General features: G+C 43.4%; 1 protein-coding gene across 1 annotated transcript in view; it reads right to left on the bottom strand.

Moving 5' to 3' along the window:
* TUT7 (terminal uridylyl transferase 7) overlaps positions 1-19,926 on the bottom strand; it is a 1,376,479-nt gene that overhangs the window by 1,299,082 nt on the left and 57,471 nt on the right. Inside the window, exon 2 of the mRNA XM_085632922.1 lies at positions 9,811-9,983. Coding sequence (XP_085489048.1) covers positions 9,811-9,983 — 173 coding nt within the window. The remainder of the gene's footprint in view (positions 1-9,810; positions 9,984-19,926) is intronic.

Below are 19,926 nucleotides of genomic sequence, written 5' to 3'. Positions count from 1 at the left end.
GCTTATTTCGTTCATCTGAGTATAGATTTGGTTCTCCCGTGGCCCCCCCTCCCTCTCATGCCTCCTTTTTTTTGACCACCCTTGGGTGGTCGGGTGTGGAGTTCCCCTGCCGTGGTTAGACGCCCTTTCAATGTTTTTCGCCTTGCCTTTTGTTTTTCTTTACTTTTGTTGATATTTATGTTAAAAGGGTGTATCCTGACTTCCCTTTATGTGCAGTTTGATCTCCTGTAATTTAGCGGAGCCCCTGTGGGCCAGTCATTGTTTTTTGAACTGTTTGATCATTTTGAATACTAGCGGCCGGCCCAGGTGGTTGTAGGCCCGTGCTTGTACCTTTTTTTTTTTCTGCACAATAAACTTTTTGGAAAAAAAAAAAAAAAAAAAAAAAAAAACGCTAAAGAGAATTTATTACAGATTTCCTGCCAGAAACGGGTGGCATCCTTCACAGTCTTAAACCGGATCCGCTTATAGTAATTAGGGTCTCCTAGCCGTTCGAGGAAAAGCCTAAACTCAGCCCCAAGCGCTGTCTGGTAACAAAAAGCTACTACATCTGGGTCAGCCGGGATTAATAAACTACCCAGGTGCCCTAATTTCAGTGAGTTTCTGAGGTTTTTTGAAATGCTAATTCCCAACTATAACGTCCCTGAAACTTATGTTTTTTTCCCCCCAGTGAATTTCAATGGTTTTATAACTAGTAGTCAAGTTTGGAGAGTGGTGGAGAAAGGGGGCTGGGCCTCCAACCAGCTCTCATGAATCCAGCTGTGTAGGACTTACATGAGGTACCAGGAGGGATTCTAGACCCCCAAGGACCCTCAGGAGTAAAGTGGACTTCATCCCCCAACCAGTGGTACACCACGAGCTGCGTTTGCAGAGTGGTGGAGAAAGGGGGCGTGGCCTCCGAAGACCTCTTAGCAATCCTGCTGTGTGGGACTTACGGGAGGTAACAGGAGGGGTAGTTGCCCTACAAGGACGTCTTTGGGGGCCAACAACCCCTCCTGTTACCTCCAGTAAGTCCATCACACAACAGGATTCCTGAAAACTTCTAGAAGGCCATGCCCCCTTTCTCCAACAATCTGCAAACGCGCCTCCTGGCACACTATTAGTTGGGGTATGAAGTTCCCTTGGCTCTTGGGGGCCCTTGGGAGCCAACTAGCCCTCCTGTTTCCTCCAGTAAGACCCACACAAGTAAATTACTGAGAAGTCATCAGAGGCCACGCCCCTTTTCTCCACCACTTAGCAAACGAGTCGCCTAGCGCACTGCTGCTTTGGGGAAGAAGTCCACTTGCCTCCTGAGGCCCTCAGGAGGTAAGGGGACCTCATCCCCCACCAGCAGTGCGCTGCGATGTGAGTTTGCAGGATGGAGGGAAAGGGGGCAATACCACTGTTGGGGGCTTACTGGAGGTAACAGGAGGTCTGGTTAGCCCCCAAGGACTCTCAGCAGTGAAGGGGACTGCCTCCCTCAACCAGGAGCGTGCCAGGAGACGTGTTTTCAGAGTAGTGTAGAAAGAGAGCGGGGCCTCCAGCAAGTTGGCATCTTTTTTTGTTTTTTTAGGAGGGGGGCCTTAAAGGGAGGAGGCAGGAGGACCCCAACCCCCTTTCTTTCAAATTAATTAATTTTTTTTTTTTAAAGCGAGGGGGGCCACACAGCCTCCCTCCGAGGCTGATTCATGCTTGCCCAGGGAGCAGCTCAGCACTTGAAACCTGCGGGATGGAGTTCGGGTTTAGATGCACTGGAAGGTGAAGCCAAGACACACACACATAGCAGCATAGACAAGCTTGATGGCAGCGATGCAATACTGGCCCGCACCAGATCAGCTAGCCTATAAAACTGCCCAAAAGAGCAGACCATGTGATGATGTTTGTTAAAGTTATGCCCTGGCGACCACCTGTAAACAAGCATTGGCATAGCCAATAGGTCTCGCCTTTGGGACCTTATAAGTGTATAGCCATGCAGCACATTATCAGCCAGTGCCAGCGTAGGGTGAGCTATGGTGCACTACCACAGGTAGTCCCTAGAGGTGCCTGGATAGGAATATAGAGCGCTGGGTGCACTATGTTGCACTACCACAGGTCGTTACTAGAGGTCCCTAGAGAGCCTGACATCAGCTCTTGGGGCTGCACTACTACAGACTGAAGGAGAAAATGGAGCCCAGAGTGCAAGATTGACAGAACCCAGTGTGTTCCAAGGCTCTTCCCACGATTGTCTTACACCTCGGTACACCCCCCGCCATGTAAGTTGTATGCAACAACTCCTTTAGAATGCCACTCACCGCAGACACAGACCAGTGTCAGATAAAAGCTATATGTAAATTAAAAGGCAAAAGAAAAAACAAGGGATGACTTTGAAAGAGAGAAGGGGTATGAAGGAGAAAACAGTAGCAAATTGATAATTTGTGTATGGTGTGAATTATTATGTTCCTTTCTCTGAAAGATTCTCAATAAAAAATCTTAAACGGGAGGAGATACAAAGAGACAGGTTAAACAAGAGGGGGACAATAAAATAATATATGGTGATAAGAAAAGAAAGCGTAACAATTAAAGAACAGAGGTGATTTATGGCATAAACACAGGATCCCAAGAAAAGAATAAAGAATATGCAATCAGGCGATGTGAGACAAACCTGACAGGGGCAGTTTGTAGGAATCACAGAGACAAAACGCAAGAGATTCCAAGCACTACGGGTTAACAATGAAGGATGGTTGGTGTGAAACAAACAGGCAAACACATACTGCATGCTTCCCATGTACGTGTTTGGTACTAGCATACACCAGAGAGAATTGATGCTTTTGTTCAGTGACAGAGGGAAAAGAGTGAGAGCGAGCGGTCCCAGGAAATTGAGAGAATGAAAACCAGAAAAAAGGAGAAAATATGAAATAGTAAAAGGAGGGCGCATATAGTGAGATGGCGGGAGCAAACCCAGTCGACGGAAGAGGAGGTGAATCTGGAATGTCAGAAAGAAGTGAGAGCAAAACATGTCAATTTCTGGAATGTAAAAAGAGAGTACAGGACACATGAAGCAGCAGTGAAAACAGTCACTGCCGATACTCCCTGGAAGCTATCAATGGGTTAACAGCCCCCACCACAAAAAAATACACTTTGAGGTCTGACTGCCCGCACACTTTATGTACCCCATCAAATCCTATGAACGTGTTAACACCCCTGTGCAGTCTGTTTTTCACAGCTAATGCCCTCTCGCGACTTTGTAGTGACATTAAGAGCCCTCCCACTGTAGGGTTCTCCGTGAATACTTTGGCAGCTTGTCTATGGACAAGCTAATGCCAGCTCGTGGCTCACACTCACCACGGACATTGCTTTGAATAAGTAAGGAAAAGCAGCACCCTCAGCGTACCACCAAGTAGAAGCACTAAATTACTGCCCAAGAAGACCCGAATAACTGGCATTTTACAAGGTATGAGGAGGCCTCCAAGAGGTCTTGTCATCCTATTTATTCTCCTGCTGCCCCGGACTTGACCCGTGGAAGAATGGCCTGTAAATTCACTGCTGGTCCCATTATTATAGCGGTGACAGGTAGCCTGGAAATGTATGGCTCTCCAAAGAGCCGCGTGCGCTCCGTGGCAGCATGAGAAAACACCCAGTCTTGCCATCTCTGTCTGTAGCGGAGGAGGGCTGCACATGCTCCGTGCCCCGGCATCGGGGAAGATCTGGGACTCTAGCAGAAAGGGATACGTGTTGGCAAACGAGAGTGACAGTGAAGCCAACCAATGGTAATGAATGACCAGGCTGCAAGCACGTACATGTACTGGGTCAGCCCACAATATGTCTTTCTTTACTAGACAGCTTTTGCTGACTGATAGGCTTGACATACAAGGGTACAGAGAGCGGCATTGCAAAGAGAATGGAGATAAAAAATGGAGATAAAAATGCGGAAAAGAAAGGGAAGAGTATACTGCTGCAACAGAAACAGGAAAAACAGAGAGAATGAATGTAAAGGTGAAAGAGGTGGGAACTTAGAAGAAAGAGGTTTGGATGAGAAAGACGAGAGGGGAAAGGAAGGAGATAATGGCGGGGGGTGAGGATAAACAGAGCGAAGAAGCAGGGGAAAGCGTCCTAGTTACCTGCAATACCTCAAAGTCTATGCCCCCTGACAAGGCAGCAGCTCCAAAAAAACACATCTATGCTTCTGTACCCACAACCAGGCTCCCATCTCTGCCATTCATGAACAGTAAAGAGCCTCCTCCGCCCACCAACGAGGAGTCACTGCGGGGGCACTTCGGAACTGAAGGAGGAAATATCTGTATGTAGGTCAGATGGAAGAGCGAGAGGCGAGAAAGTGAAAGTGATCGCGATCAAGCGCGGCGAGCAATGCGCTTAATGAGCAGGACGAGGAAAGCCATATGGCGCCTCTGCTCGTAAGCGCGCGCCCGTGCACATGCAGGCAAGCTGTAGGCCGGCCATGGCAGCATTTTTTGAAGCCCTTACTAAAAGTCTCGCCAGACCAGCGCATGCGCTGGGTCAGGTGAGACCTAAAAAGGTCCTTAATGTTACCCCTATGACATAACGACACAGATGGTGCCTCACTCAATGCACATCGAAAGGGTAGGGGGGGGGGGGGGGGGGGAGGGACACTCTGCATTTGTGCTCGGAGGGTGGGGGAGGGCTCAACACGAATCACAAGGGTGAAAGCAATATTTCATGAGAGAGGCCAACTTTAAAGCTCCCAAGTTGGCTCCTGTGGTGGCATAATAAAAATGTAAATTAAGCGGCGCACGCTGAAGAAAAGGAAAGGCAGCCATTAGCTGAGCATGACCACTTAGCGAGCGTGGACAAGATGCACACAAAGGGTGGGGGAACGGAAAAGCTGCATTTGTGCTCTGAGGTGGAGGGAGGGGTTATAATGTGAACCAGGAGGGGGAAAAGCAAGAAAGAAAAGGCAGCCATCAGCTGTAAAATAGTCTTCAAAAGAGTAATAAATAACATGCAGCGTAAGAGCCCATATAACAGGGGCAGTCCGTATGGGAGGGTACAAAATTTGACAAGGAGGGTCTAGCAATTTATTTCACCAATCAAAAGACAGTATTTACCAAGGACAGTAAGAGGAGCCAATAGAAAAGATGGGAGGGGCTTCAAACCCATATTCCAGATACAGCATGTCCCGAAGATACAGCATGTCTCGAAGAGCCAGCGCAAGCGATGCCTAGGCGAGACCGGAAAAAGGAGTCATAGGAAGGGGAAAATAAAGGTATGCTTAACGGAAAAAGAAAAGGGAATAATAAAACAAGCAAGAAAAGAAGAGAGACTAAGGATGCAAAAAAAAACACCCTAATAAAATGTAAACACGTTGGGAAGAGGAAAGAAAATCAAAGTAAGAGGAAAACAAAGTAAAAAAATAAATAGAAGTAAAAAACAGAAATTAAGTTGATAGACTCGATGCCCCTGCTGCGCTCTTGTTGGCGGAAATGAACAAAGCTTTTGACTCCCTAAGCTGGACATATCTCTTTGCCTTGCTAAATCGCCTAAATATCGGTCCCCGGTTATTGAGCCTTATTCACTTGCTCTAGGCGGACATAACTGCCGCAGTCTGAGTAGCCGACTCGGTCTCCTGAAGCTTTCCTATTGGGTGAGGTACGCGCCAGGGTTGCCCGCTCTCCCTCTCTCTCTTTGCTCTTGCTATGGAGCCGCTCGCGGCTTGGATACGCATAGACGAGCAGCTGCGCGGCTTCGAGTGGGCACCAGGCTTGTCTGACCGCATAGCATTTTGTTTTTCCTCATAGACCTTGACCGGACTGATCCACGCCTTCTCCGCATTATGCAGATCTTCGGCAAAACATCTGCCCTTTATATGAACCGGGGAAAATCCTATTTGTGGCAGCTGTGGGGTGGAGACCAGCTGGGCGACTGGTCGCAGGAAGAGGTAGTGGTCCCAGATGGCTTTAAATATCTGGGAGTATATCTCTTATCGTCTCCGGCATTGGCGTGGAACTAGAACCTCGCTCCCCTATAGACGCAGGTGGGTGATCAGATGTGAGTATGGTCCCATCTCCCCTTATATCGCTTTGGTAGATCCGCTATTTTTAAAATGATTTCCCTACCTCGTCTCCTTTATCAATTACAGAACCATCCCTATCCGATAAAACCGACATGGTTTCGTCAGTTATATGCTATCCTGGCCTGGTTTTTCTGGGGGAGCAGTGAGTCTCGAGTGGCCCTGAGGACTTGTTTCCAATCCACCTACTCCGGTGGAGTGGCCACTCCAGATATCCAGGCATACTACATGGCCTCTCACTTACTTGGCCTCTCACTTACTTGTCCTCAATGATTGGCGGTATGGCGACCGCGGGGATCCGGCGTACGCAGTAGAACGTTGGCTGTTGGGAGACCATGCTCTCTATATGGTTCTTTATTCAGGGGCATTACTTCAAGAATTGCCACCAGCCTCAACCACGGTCTTTAAGATTTGGAAGTCGTTCCTCTGAAGGATGGGTTGGTGGGTGAGACTCACTAGGGAAACTCCACTATGGAACAACGGACAGCTACCACAACTCACACAACTGTCCGGTTTTCGAGGTTGGGAGACCATCAGGATAGATACAGTCCAGGCAGTTGTACGTGGATGCACTCTCAAGTCCTTCCCTGATATACAAACTGAGTATGGAATGCCCCGCACGCAATTTTCCTGCTATCTTAAATTCTGACACACCTTTACCCCATATATATCTCACCTGACAGAGATCCCTGAATTTAACCCCATTGAGGCTAAAACATTTATGGGCGACCTGGGGGACCATAAATTACCCAAAATATACAGCACACTTATCAACAATACCCCTACTACACTGCACAAAGCTAGAGACATGGCAGCAAGACTTAGGGCCTTTAGAAGAAGATGACTGGGTGGAGGCTCTGGAATCCCGCGCAGCGCAGCAATTGTGGCCCACCTGCTTCTTATTCAATTCCAATACCTACATAGAGCTTACAGTACCAGACACAGGCTGTGGCGTGCTGGGCTCATCGGGTCCCCTCATTGCTTGCACTGTAAATCACTGTCAAAGTTCTGGAGGGGGTGTTGGCATGCTTGTCTGAGGTTTTGGGGTGGGACATTGCATCCTCACCAAGGCTCGCCATGTTGCATGTTACAGAGGATAGAAGTGGCAATAGATATAAGCACCACCTCTTAGTTATGGGTTTTACTCTGGCAAAATGAGATGTTGCTCGGTTCTGGAAAGACTAATCTCCACCGTCACTTGGGTATGGAAAAGGGGTCTAGACTTTTGTATAGGCCTGGAACTCCCGGTCTTTGAAGCACCGGGATGCCCCCGTAAACATTACAAGATTTGGAAAAGGTGGGCTGACTACAGGGGACTATATCTAGAGCCTCCCCGCCCCCCGTCCGATGCTGAGGAACCACTGCTATGACACCATTCCATTGGCATTTCCGTAGTGCTTTTATTCAACGTGACTAAGGGTGGCAAACACTCTCCCTGCATTCAGAATTGTGGTATTTGTTGAACGGAGGTAATTTGGCACTGTTGTTCCCTTTTTCTTTTTAGTTCTTATTTTCTCCTGCAATACATCTTCTGTGTAATCAATCCACTATTATTGCTGAAAATGTTGACTTTCATGTAATCTACCCTGCATACGTATCTTGGGTGCCCTTCAAGGCCCTTGTATTGTACTGGCTGTCAACAATAAAATTATGGTTTAAAAAACAAAATATATATATATTTTATAATTCAGGAGAAATTATTGCAAATTTATTACGTATATTTGTAAGTTCAGACGCAGAAGGGGCTCTTCCTATTAAACATTTAGGCAAAGACTTTGTCCTGCGCAACAAGTTTTAAGGTTCGCCATTACATGGTCATGTATGGGGAGAAAGGACTAAAAGTGGTTACATTTACTTACAGAATTACTGTAAGTTGCCATAACTGCATTACCCTGATCATGAAACACCTAAAGAATGGTATATTTTGTCATGACATAGGACCTCCTTACCAATGTGAGAGAACAAGTGACAAAGACACTGTTCATGGAAACTCTATATTTATGGTGAAGTACCGTGGAATTAGCTGACTTGGGATTGGATATCCATAAGAATTTCTGTATCATGGGTTTTCTAATAACCAAGATGAGGACCTTAAAAACCAGATGGGGCTAGGGAGCTGAAAGCTAGTAATGGGGAGAGGAGGGTCCAGTGTGTGTCTGAACCTCCTGTCAATCCCTGATGGAGGCCTGCGTAATAGGTGTCCAGTAGGTTTCCTGCTCCCAGGTGCATCTTTACTAGGTTGAACAGACCAAATCTAAATCGGTCTTACATATAGCCAGAGGCACACCCTCTATTTTCAGGTCTGTATTATTTATTGTTTCAAGTCTTGATCACGATTTATCACTTGTGTGTATCACTTATGAGAACACCAAGCACGTTTTATGCACTAAGCATCCACTGCATTACTGATATTGCTTCTTTTATATTTTTGTGTTTGGATAAAGATACCATTTTGACATAATTGTATTGATTATTAGTAGGGCACCAGGTTTTATGGTATTTTTGTTTTGCCATTTCCGTCTGTATTTATCCATATTTATGTTTTGCTAATTTTATCTGTATTTATCCATATTTATTTTGGGTTTTGTGGAAGCATTACGCTGAAATTAGTATATTTCCCCATTTATTTAACCGATAAATATGCACTCATACTTGAATGTCTGCCAGGTTTCAGTGCTGTGAACACCCGTAGAAGATGAATCAGTGCACTTATATGAAGATATGCACATTTCAGTATCAACCTTGTGCATATCTACAGCTGTTAAAGCCTCTTTACTAAAATTCCTTTCTTTTTTTTACAGCCCTTATCTATCAATCCACACATCTATTGGCCTGGCAGTCATGGCATACAGTATTTATAATTACTCAAAAAGCAACCCAATTTCCGTTTTTACCCACATGTAAAAATAAATACAGACAAAATGTTTTCTGTCTGTATTTATCTGTAAAAATCAGTAAAAACGGACAACAGGGAGCCTTAATTATTAGGGACCACTGTCCTCCAGAACAAAAAATGTATGCCCATGGTCCCTAGTGATTTCTGTGTTTCTCTTGTAAACATAATACTACTGTGGCTTCAACCAGTCTCACTGGCTCTTTTCTCATCTTCCAGACCATTTTGGGAAGAAGTGGAAATGGTAGAAAAGTGTGTGAAATATTCCTGATTAAGCTACCCAAAGGGTATTTCCCTAGGCACTGGTTATATGGAAACATGGATGTGAGGTGTTGACATTTTTCTAATTCTCAGATGTCTGTGCCCATAGTAACGCTAGACACTCCTAACAGATGCATATGGGAAAGGGCATTGGTAATCACCTCTTTGGAAGGGCCATTAATCACCGATCTCACAGTCCCTTATTGTGATGTTTTAAAGACTGGAATCAGCCTATAGAGTACATGTACTCTCTCGAGTGTTGGGAAAGCTTGAGTTAACTGGATGTTTAGTGTTACATTGGCAGAGGAAAATATTTTAAATAATATTCCATGTAGAGCAGCTTAATGCATCCACTTTTATACAAAGCTCAGAAAAAACATGTGTTGTAATTTTACCCTGACCGCCAACCTCTTTCCCTTCCCATTGTCTCTGCCTGTGTTTCCCCTTCCTCTCCTCCCATCTTGGTATCACCTTTCGAATCTTGCTTGGGAGTTTAACTTAGACTGTTGATGACAAACTGGCTGTCAGAGAGGCGACCCTGGAGATTCATGAACAGGTCATGAATAAATATTGGACTTACCTCATCTTCTGTGTCATGTCTTGGATTACAATAATTTAGCTTATAGAATCTTAGAGTTTCTGTGAGAAAACATACCTTCTTTAACCTGTAAATATAGTCCCTCTTCAAAGAGTCCTCAGCCTGCTGCAACTCCTGCAACTCTTGTTTTGACATAGACTCTTCTGTTATGGAATTATCCATGTCCTGATCAAGACCCCGTTCGTCCTTCCTTTTTCTCCTGGATCTTCTGGCCTTTTTTTTCATAGCATCTATAGACCATTTAAAAGGGATGTCTGATTAATTACACCACAAAAGGCCTACAAACCCAAGCAGACAAAAGCAAAATATGGAACATTCTGGAATGCAGACTGCTGGCAAATGGTACAGATACAGCACTATTTTTTTTCTGTACAATGCATGACCCCTTTATGCAAAATGGACATACAATGGAAAAAGCAAAATACATACAGAAACTGAAATACAGACAAGACACAGCGATCAATGTACTCAATGGAAGGCTGGATGGAGGAGACAGAGCTACGACCATATAGTGCAGTGTAGGGCTCATAAAGATCAAAAAAATAACGCAGGTCTGTTTTAAATGAAGAATGGGTACACTTAAGCTTTAGAAGATCAGAAATGTAGGGATTAATCCTAAAGTATTTAAAGAGTCACAGCGAGTATGATGAAAGAAAGATGCATTGTGTATCTAGGCAAAACAAGCCTGAAACATCAATGTATCTACAGGAGTCTTAGTGATAAATAGAATTCACTTTCAGGTCTTTTTTATTCACACATTATCTCAGCAGCCTAAATCTACAACACATGTGCCTCTCCCACCGACTCATTCAGTAGGCGGCACAATGTGATATGGATTTCAAGGTCTTGGGAGGATCACTAACGGGTTTCAGAAACCTACAATGTCATAGCATTTGAAAGAGAAGTTCCATACCTTTGTGAAGTGAAATGAAAAATCTCTTGTGAAAATTCCAAATTCAAGAAAGGTTTACCTCTGCATCAGGCGTGGCAAAATTACTTGTCCTATATGTTTAGTCTGAAAATAAATACGAGAGTCCACTTATAAACCTATTAACTAGTAGTAGTAGATGTTTCTTCATGGCAGACTTGAATTTTCAGGACAATGGGGGAAGATCTGAAAGTGGCCAATACATTTGGAAAGGGATACTGGTGGGGCTGCAGGCGATGCCTCTCTTGTAGACTACTGGGGTGGCTGAAGGATATTGTGTGTGGGTAATTTTTTGTTCCATAAGACTTGGCAGATCCTGTTTTAAACCCCTCCGGTGTTTTAAATGAAATGGTAGCGACCCATCGGGCAAGGGTCGCTTGGTCGCTTCCAAGGGGCTGTTTTTAAAGTTCATTTTTTTTGGCCCTTTCTGCCCCCGGGGGTGGGGGGGGTGGGGGGGGGGACTCCACTAGGCACCAGGGATTTTGTTTTGTGTTGCTTCCAAGGGGGGAACATTTGGTTAATGTTTTTTCTGTCCATCCTGGGGACAGATCTGCCCCTTTCTTCCCTAGGCAGGAGAGGGGAGGCAGAAAACCCTACTAAGCACCAGGGAATTATGTCTTTTGCAATGGGGGCAAATTTCTGTCTGCTGTTTTCTGCCCCACCAGGGGGACAGATCGGCCTGGCAGACAACCTCACCCGATCCCTTGGGCAAGATCACCCCCCATTTTTCTCAGCCCTATTTGAAGGCCCATCCGGCCGATTAACCATTTGGGTAGTGACATAGCGTGCTATAATGTTATTTGTTTTATTTCTTGTGAATTGCAATTATTTATTTCTCCCTTTTTGTCCTAGTTCAAGGCTTTTGCTCTTTAGACTGTTCCAGGTTACAGATTTGTTACTGGTGGTTCTGCAGTTAGTGTAGTTGCATGTGTTTGGTAAGATACTTTTTTTGTACAATGTAAATGAGTTTAATTTGCCTGCATGAATGTGTTTTTTCGCAAATGGTGTAATAATAGCAGTATGTTTGGCTTCTGTTTTTTGAGTGTCAAAATCTTTTTGCATTTGTGCTCGATGTGTATTTTGTTGTCTTGTTATTTTTGGTGCAGAAGGTAGTCACAGATGTAACAGACGGCAGTGCAACAAGGGAGGGCTAATATGGACTCCTTCAAATTCACATCTGGTGGACAACGTTGCTTGACTCCCCTACCGATGCACAGAGGAACTGCTGTAAAAAAAAATTTGATCCAGTCTGGCGCCTGAGAAGAATTCAAAGGTAAGGAATCTGAAGCTAGATCCTGTCTCTACCAGAGAAGACGTTACTGAAGCAACTTATTATACAGCTACCTAAAGACATTCAATACAAATTAACTTATCTGGCCTCTGAAGTTCATTAGGCAATACACCACTTTTCAAACAGAAGGGGAAGATGGGGGGCCTAGCTGCTTTCCTTACACCACCAAGTTCTGGGCTCTTCTTCCTGGTATTGCCTATTTGTTCACCCAAGCCACTGAACATTGGCTGGGAGTAGCACCTTTGTCCAACAAAATGCAATGATAAAGTTGATGATCACCCAACAGAGTTTTGTGCTGATAAGACAGACTTCCTTGTACAGCCAGAGAGTCTGTAGCCCTGTCCATTACTCATCTAGTCCATTTGGATTTGCTTCCAGTCTCCAGGTTAATTTGCAGTGGAGAATAGAACAGTGGAAGGGCCAGAAGTGGAAAGGTAGCTGCTACCCAAAAAAGTGACCAGTGTGCCATTGCATAGTCATTAGCTATAGATGGGTAGGATTTGCCTATTCAGTTTGATAATCCTGTGAAGGCCTTGCCTAACCAAATCTGCTGCATAACTCAAGAGACAGTGAGTTGTCAGGAAAGGCTACACGTGAAGTGAGTGCCATTCCTCAACTGTTGTCTTGATTGCATGATGCCTACCATTGCTGGTGCAGGTCTGCTTTTAGAAACAAAAGTAGGAATGAGACTTTTCTAGAAGTGGCCATCATTGAATGTCAAAAACATTCTTAACAGCCACTGGCAAAGCCAATAGATCTCGCCTATGCAATAGTTATTGGCTTTGTCAATCTGTTTTAGCCATGCTGTCCATCATCGCAAGCAGGGGCCAGCAATGAGAGGGAGAGGGGGCCAGGAGGTACGAGAAGCATGAACAATAAAGGGGGTGGGGCAGATGAGGGGCGGGGTACAGGTCAAGCAACAATGGGGGAGGGGATAGGGAGACATGGTAAGCAACGACGACAGGACAGCATGGGAGGATCAGGGGAATGAGGCAAGCAACGAAGGGGTTGAGTATAACATGCCAAGCAACAAAGAGGAAAGAGCGAGCAGGACTGGGTAAGCAACAATGACAGTGCAACAATGCACGAGGGGAACAAGGAAAGTAACAAGGCAGAGGTGAGATGGAAGGAAGCAGTGCCTGGGGGAGGGAGCAACTCAAATAGAATGCGAAGCCGTGACACGCTAACCAAACAGGAGCCAGAAAATAAGAGTGATGCTGAAGCCAACTAATGGTAAGCAATGGGTGGGCTCCAAGACCCCTTTAAGCTAACAAAATGACTTGCAAGCGACAGCGTGTGCACTGTCGCAGGCGAGGCCTAACAAGTAACTATAATGATATCATAGCCTATTTATAATAACAAAGTGAGAAGCTGCACACACTATTTGCTGAAAAGCTGCCTTGATCAAGATGATGTAGAAAGAAAGACAAAATCTAGAAGTTCTTCCAAGTAAGAACAGTGAGCATTCGCAAGATTAAATCTGGTAGCACTATACTGCAACTTACAAATGAGTGACAGAAATTATGCTTGCTAGCCCATGCATTGTCAAAATACAAGTAATTGTCAAGATTATCTTTACTCCTGTTTCAAAGTTGTCTGGTAAATATTCTGCACACTAAGTTTTCTGAAACATTAACTCAAAGCTTGGTAATTTGTTTGTAAAGGAATCTGTAATTCTGCAAGTAAAGGAGTTTACCAAAAAACATACATCTGAAAGGGAAACAGATCTGACTATAACTGAAAATGCAAGTCAGGTCAATTGGCTTTCCCTACTTGTGTTTATGTTGTGGGTTAATGACAGAGTGGAGGGAAACATGGCAGGTCTGCCTGCATTCATTCTCACTAAGCATTTTAGGTCTAGCTGGCAGCTTGCTTGTGAAGGGTGCAAGAGTCCTTCTGGTAGTCTTCGACTGTACTTTGATGGGTGTGGGAGTGCTGTTGGTAGAGAGAAACAGCTAAAATGTAAATGCTTCAATTTGCATGTGGATGGCACCCACAGTGCTGCTCGTAGTGCTTGACAACTAGGCTGTGAGAAATTCCAAAGTGCTGTTGAGATTAAGAATGCTTGACTTCAACAGTTCCCCTCGTGTTTTTGTTGAGTCCATGGCCAAATAAATGTTATGACCATATTTAACAATGGACGAGTTTTACTTCTGAAAAAAAGCTGCAGGTATCATTCTTAAGTCAAGTCCTCTTTCTCCACTTGTAAATCTCAACAGTGTTCTTTCCTAATAAGGCTGTCTCTAGACTGGGGGGAGGGACATTAATGAGCCAGGTTGTCAATTTATTTACTTTTGAAAACCCTTGTCAAGTGCAAGTGGGCAGAGGCTGATACACTTTTCCATACTCATTTCCAGTACTGAAGAAATAGACCCCCTTGAGCCAAGAGGTTACTCAAAAGTGTAAGGAGACTATTTATCCTGAAAGGAGGCCTTTTGAATACAAATGGCAAGCACATTTAGAGCTCTGTGTACGGAAAAAGCCGTGTACCTCCCGAGAACAGGGACCTCTAATTATAGAGGAAAAGGTTAAACAAGCCCAGAAAAGAGAAATAGATTAAATGACCAAGCCTGTTAATGCCAAAGCCACGAGGAGGCAAAGCCTCCAGAAGTACTTGAGCTCTTTCAAAAAGCTCCAGTGGTTCTTATAATTAAAAATGGGAAAACCACTTTCATCACCCTCATCTTCAGAGGATGCACAAACCGTAAGATGTAGTGTGATAGAGCACCTAATCCTAATGACAATGACTCCTCAAAATACAAGGTAATTACACCAATGTAGACCCTCTGATAACTCACAGGTGGGATATTACATTTCCGACAAATAAGACGCTTCAATTACACAGGTGAAAAAATGCCATTGAGATTCCAGGTCATTTTAAAAGGGCACAGCATTCACTAGTCAGAAAGAATTGGCAGAACAAACTAAGAGTTTCCACCTAGAGGATCCAAGTTATGTCTGATCTTGGAAATGGTTCCCTATGCCACACAGTGAAAGATATGTGCAAGAGTGACTCCAAATGCATATACATAATAAAAGGCTGGGAAACGCCTCCGAATGAATAGACCATGACCCTTCGCAGAGGAGAATGAATAGTCGATGCCTTAAGGAGAACAAAAAATGATTGGGTTCATGAGGAAATCTGCAAACGACTAACAGATCCTGGAGCGCTTGCCAAGTCTAACTGCTCAAATTGGTGGAACCCCCCCAACAATACTCTTGGATATGTCAGAGAGACCAAGAAGTGGGATTATGAATATGCGGTTTGCATTTTTAGTAATGCTTATTACGTTACCTCTTCTGAGAAATGCAAGCCATTCTCTTAAGGGTAGACACCAACCTGGTTAACTTGGCAACTTCAGAAGCTTGATCAGTTACCATTGATTGCTGTTTGGGGATACGCTTCTGAAGTATGCAGGATGTATCTACACCTTTACGGAGCAGGGCAAGAACAAATCTTGCATAGATGTTTTAACACATGGACAATGGCCCAGGTCGCCCGTTTTCCAAGTGGCTCCTGGGAAAGTGATTTTACTCTCTACACCGCTTCTACTTCTGTATCTCAACCTCTTTCAATCAGCCTATCTCAACCTCAGACTCTGACTCTCTAGCCAATGTCATCTTAAAAATGTTGGCACCCCTGCAAGACATTTCGGCAGCTTTTAAGACCCCTTTTCTGAAATTTTAATGTATGATTCAATGTTGTTTGGCATCGTGCACACTGTAATTAAAAAGAAAAGAAGTAATACAATTCGAAGCAGTTGCCAACACGGAGGGGAGGCCCAAAAACATTCTTACCTAGAGCCCCAAAATTATTAAGAGGACACAGAAGTCCTATCTTGAAGATGTTCTCCCCCTCCTAATTACCGAAAATTATGAAGGTGTAGTTAAAATTTCAACCTGGTCTAGAATGTAGACTATTTGACAGGCCACAGACTGCAACCAAGAGATAGACCACACACCCTAATGTGGACTCCTAGGTATAGGTGTAATGAAATACCAGGAGGTTTGGATAGCATATTCTGACTTAATAGACATTACAGATGAAATAAGACCACTATTAAAACATTTCTAGTAACACTTTATTTAGAGAGAGTTCAACCTTCATTTTTGGTGAAACAATTGCCTTCCTGATGAGGCCATCCAAAACTTTAGCCCAATTCAAAACATTTCTATGTACGGTCAAAGTGATCAAGCATTTTTACCCGAGAGGGCCCTCATATCCTACCCGAGAGGGCCCTCATATCCTAATCAACCTACACTAGAGATCGACAAATCAACATTTTCCTACACTATGGCCCTTATTAGGAGTGGCTGTTTGTTCCACGCAGGGATCAAAATCATGAGTTTTGCAGTAGTTAACGCACTGCCCCTCCCAGTACCCAGATAAATACCAGCAGATCAACCCTCTTGAAACTTAGAGTTAAATCAGAGGTAAATACCTTCACATGCATTTTTTATGCCAAAAGCTACAAAATCTACGTTATTCACCATTAGCATGGGAAAAACTTGCAATAGGAATTATTTATCAAGCACAATAAAATATTATTTTGTATCAGGCTGATAAATTCCTTATTCCCCCACCGGGCCGCTCATCATGAGGATCAAAATTTTATGTTCCAAAAAAAGTACATCGCCGACTAGCATTTACATTTCTTATTTTTAAATTGTTTTTTTTTTTTTTTTTTTTTAAAGGTGACAGAAGAGGGAGGAGCTTAATTAAAAACAAAAGCCTTGAGAATCTCTTTCGCGCAACTGCTGATAGTTGACAGGTGCATAGTAAAGACATAAAATCTTGATTCCCATAAATGTATAGTGTGGATAATATATGCACACTATAATTTAGACATAAATTATAGAGGTGTTATTCTTATCTAAAAAGTGGTAATTTAATATTAGGAATGCTTACAAGAAAGCATTCCTGATATTAAATCACCAATTTTCAGATGAGGATAAAACCTCCGTAATTTATGTTCAACTAGATGTTCAATATAAAGTTACCTTTTACTGCATATTGCCAAGCTGCAAATATGTTTAAAATTCAATAACGCTACAGATTTTTTTTTATCCTAATTAACACTTGCTAAACAAACTGCACTTTTAATCATCAAATAATTTGAGTCACTGATGCACAATTTACAAGGTCTAACTACGGTAATTCTATAGAACACACAACATAATTACATTTTTTTATAAGATCAAAGGTAATTCTGACTCCAGAAAAGCGTTTAGATTGTATAATACTCTTTGAACTATCAGAATGGTTTTTAATTTGGGCCATCGCAACCATACTTTATCCTAGTCAAACCAAACATTAAGCGCAGCCTATGTAGAGGCTCACAGTTTCTTACTGTCAACAACAATTTAAACTAGGATTCAGGAAGAAAAATTGGTTACCCAACATAAATTCAATTAAAAATCAAGTAGATTGAACATTTACCTAATACATTCATAAGATGGATAAAGTTTTACTAGCCCATTTACAAATACATTACTGACTCAAGTACCACACCCCTCCTGTACTGCTACTCTGTGAAATGAAGATGACAGCCTATAGGATAATTACACTAATGAATTAATTAAATATACTTTTTAAAAGGTGCCAGAAAGCTTCACGAGGTATCTAAGCACCAAGATGAACATGCCAAAGTCAGACCAAATCAAATAGGCAAGGGAGAAGAGGCCGATCTTAAATGCTTTTCTGAAAGAAAAATGATCCACAGTAAATCAGTAATGTTTCACTTGTTCCAATTTATTCGACCTCATTGATCAAGAAAAATTATTTTCTTCCGCCGTTTGACAAAAATAACGGATTTACTTTTTTACAAATTGTCCTTTTTTCAAGTCATGTTTTCAGAAATACTGCACAAAGTAACTTAATAATTAGAGTAGATGGTAGTCCACCACGAGTAAAAAAGTCACCAATGTGTTGGGTCCACCAAGAAGGTTCCAATAATTTAAACCAGAGCTAAACCCCTGGTTGCTATGGCAAAAAGAGAACAGGCTTAAATTGAAGAAAATGTTAAAGCAATTAGAAGTACCAAAACAATAAAAAAGTCAAAAACGTAACACAATAATATCCCACTCCGATTTGAAATAAGAGAGACAAATGTAAAACACAATTACATCAAAGTGAAAAAATTCAACAAGGAAACTGGAGATATGAATTTTTAAAGATTTAGGACAAAACACGAGGTGCTAAAATAAAGGACTGTTCGAATTCGACTAAGACTTGGGCGTGATTTCAGGAAGACCACGATGAAGCGCAACTTGGATAAAGCGAGCTTGTTTACCCCAGTTAAAATTTTTACCTTCTGACTCAGTCTCTGAAATGGGAGTCCGAATCCTCCAGCGGAGCAAGGCAGCAGGCTGTATCCTGGAAGGGAGCACCAAAGTTGGTTATGCTTGCCGCAAGGGGTCGCTAAATTGAATTTTCAGGCTGCAAAATGCTCTGAGCAGGACCAGCTTGATTATCATGCCCAGCAAGTTTACACCTTGGACAGATGTACTTGGGTCGTTGGTCCCGGCCCCTTGGAGATCTGGAAGTCTAAAATATTTCTAAGAGCACATTTTTGACAGATTTCAGAAAATGTTCCTCTGGACACCATTAAGGCTCCCGGACTTCAGGGACAGCACTTGGAGCTCAGGACTCACACCAGCAGAGGCCACCAGCATTGTCCAGTCATCTTCCAGTGTAACTAGTCACTTTAGGAAAAATACCTCTTGCAGCAATTGATATCCTTGTAACTACAGTGATGGTCAGCCAACTAACCCTTGTACTACACTTCTTTATCGTGGGTACAAGTGGGAGCAGGTCCAGCCCTTCACGTCACCTCACAGCTTTCAGACAGCAGGTTCACTCCTCTTCTGCAGGTTCAGAAAGTGTTCTGTTGAGCTGTGGGTGAGGTGCCAGCATTGTAGGTTTCACTAGCGACGGGGTGGAGGTGACTCTTAGACATCCCCAACCAATGAGGAAATGGTTCCCGGGCAAAACCCTTCCGACTATTTTAGCCAGCGCATCCCATTTGCTTTCCATGCAATCATTCCCACAATGCACTATTCTAAGGGAAACCCAAGACGGCAGAGTACTTCTGCTTCTGAAGGGAGCCTATGAGACACCCAGGGTTTTAACGAAATGAGCAGTCCCCTCCTTCTCAGCTACACCAGACTGGTTCTGAGACCAGCGCCCCTCCTGATGGGCTGGTGCCCAATCAGCTACAGAAGGAATAAAGACCGAAATCTTCCCTTTCTCAAGCTTCCCCTTACACCTGACTGTGAATGGACTGGTTTCACCTTGTCCCTTTGAAGTAAATTAAAAACCTGAACCCTCACAGCTGCTCTTCATGGGCTGACAGGTGTCACAAACCTCACCCGCAAGCCCATGCTGTCACCAGCCCAAAGCCACTGTCTCTGGTTTGGGAGCAGTTTCCACCCAACATTAAGAACGAGCACTGGTCTATCCTCTACTGACTTTTTCCTCGATAAAATTATTTTGAAAACCTTAAAATTAACCTTCACTTCTCCTTCCCCTGGTGTCAAGGATCTCTCCAGTGTATAACTCCTGAATCGTTGCTAATCTTGACCATTGACGCACAGGGGATGTAATGTTTGTCTCAGTGCTTAACCGTTTTGTGGCCAGCCTGATGGTTGTAGGCCCGTATTTGTTCTTTTAATATGCACAAATAAAGGTTTTTAAAAAAAAAAAAAAAAAAAAAAAAAAAAAAGAACGAGCACTGGTAGGGGCAGTGGCTGGTAGGCTCCTAGCAAGATTAGAAAATGTTGGTGATGCTCACAGAGCGAATTATGCACTCCAGCATCACAGGTTAGGTCAACATGTTTCAGCCACAATAGTGCTGAAGAGTTGGCAAATAAAATCAGACATGTGTTACCCAGAAAACATCCTAATTTTGAGAATCCCTTGTTCTCATATAAAAACGAGCAATGAGCCTAAGAA

Source organism: Triturus cristatus, chromosome 2_1, assembly GCF_964204655.1.
Source record: "Triturus cristatus chromosome 2_1, aTriCri1.1, whole genome shotgun sequence".
Taxonomy (NCBI): domain Eukaryota; kingdom Metazoa; phylum Chordata; class Amphibia; order Caudata; family Salamandridae; genus Triturus; species Triturus cristatus.
This window is presented reverse-complemented; position numbering and strand designations above follow the sequence as displayed.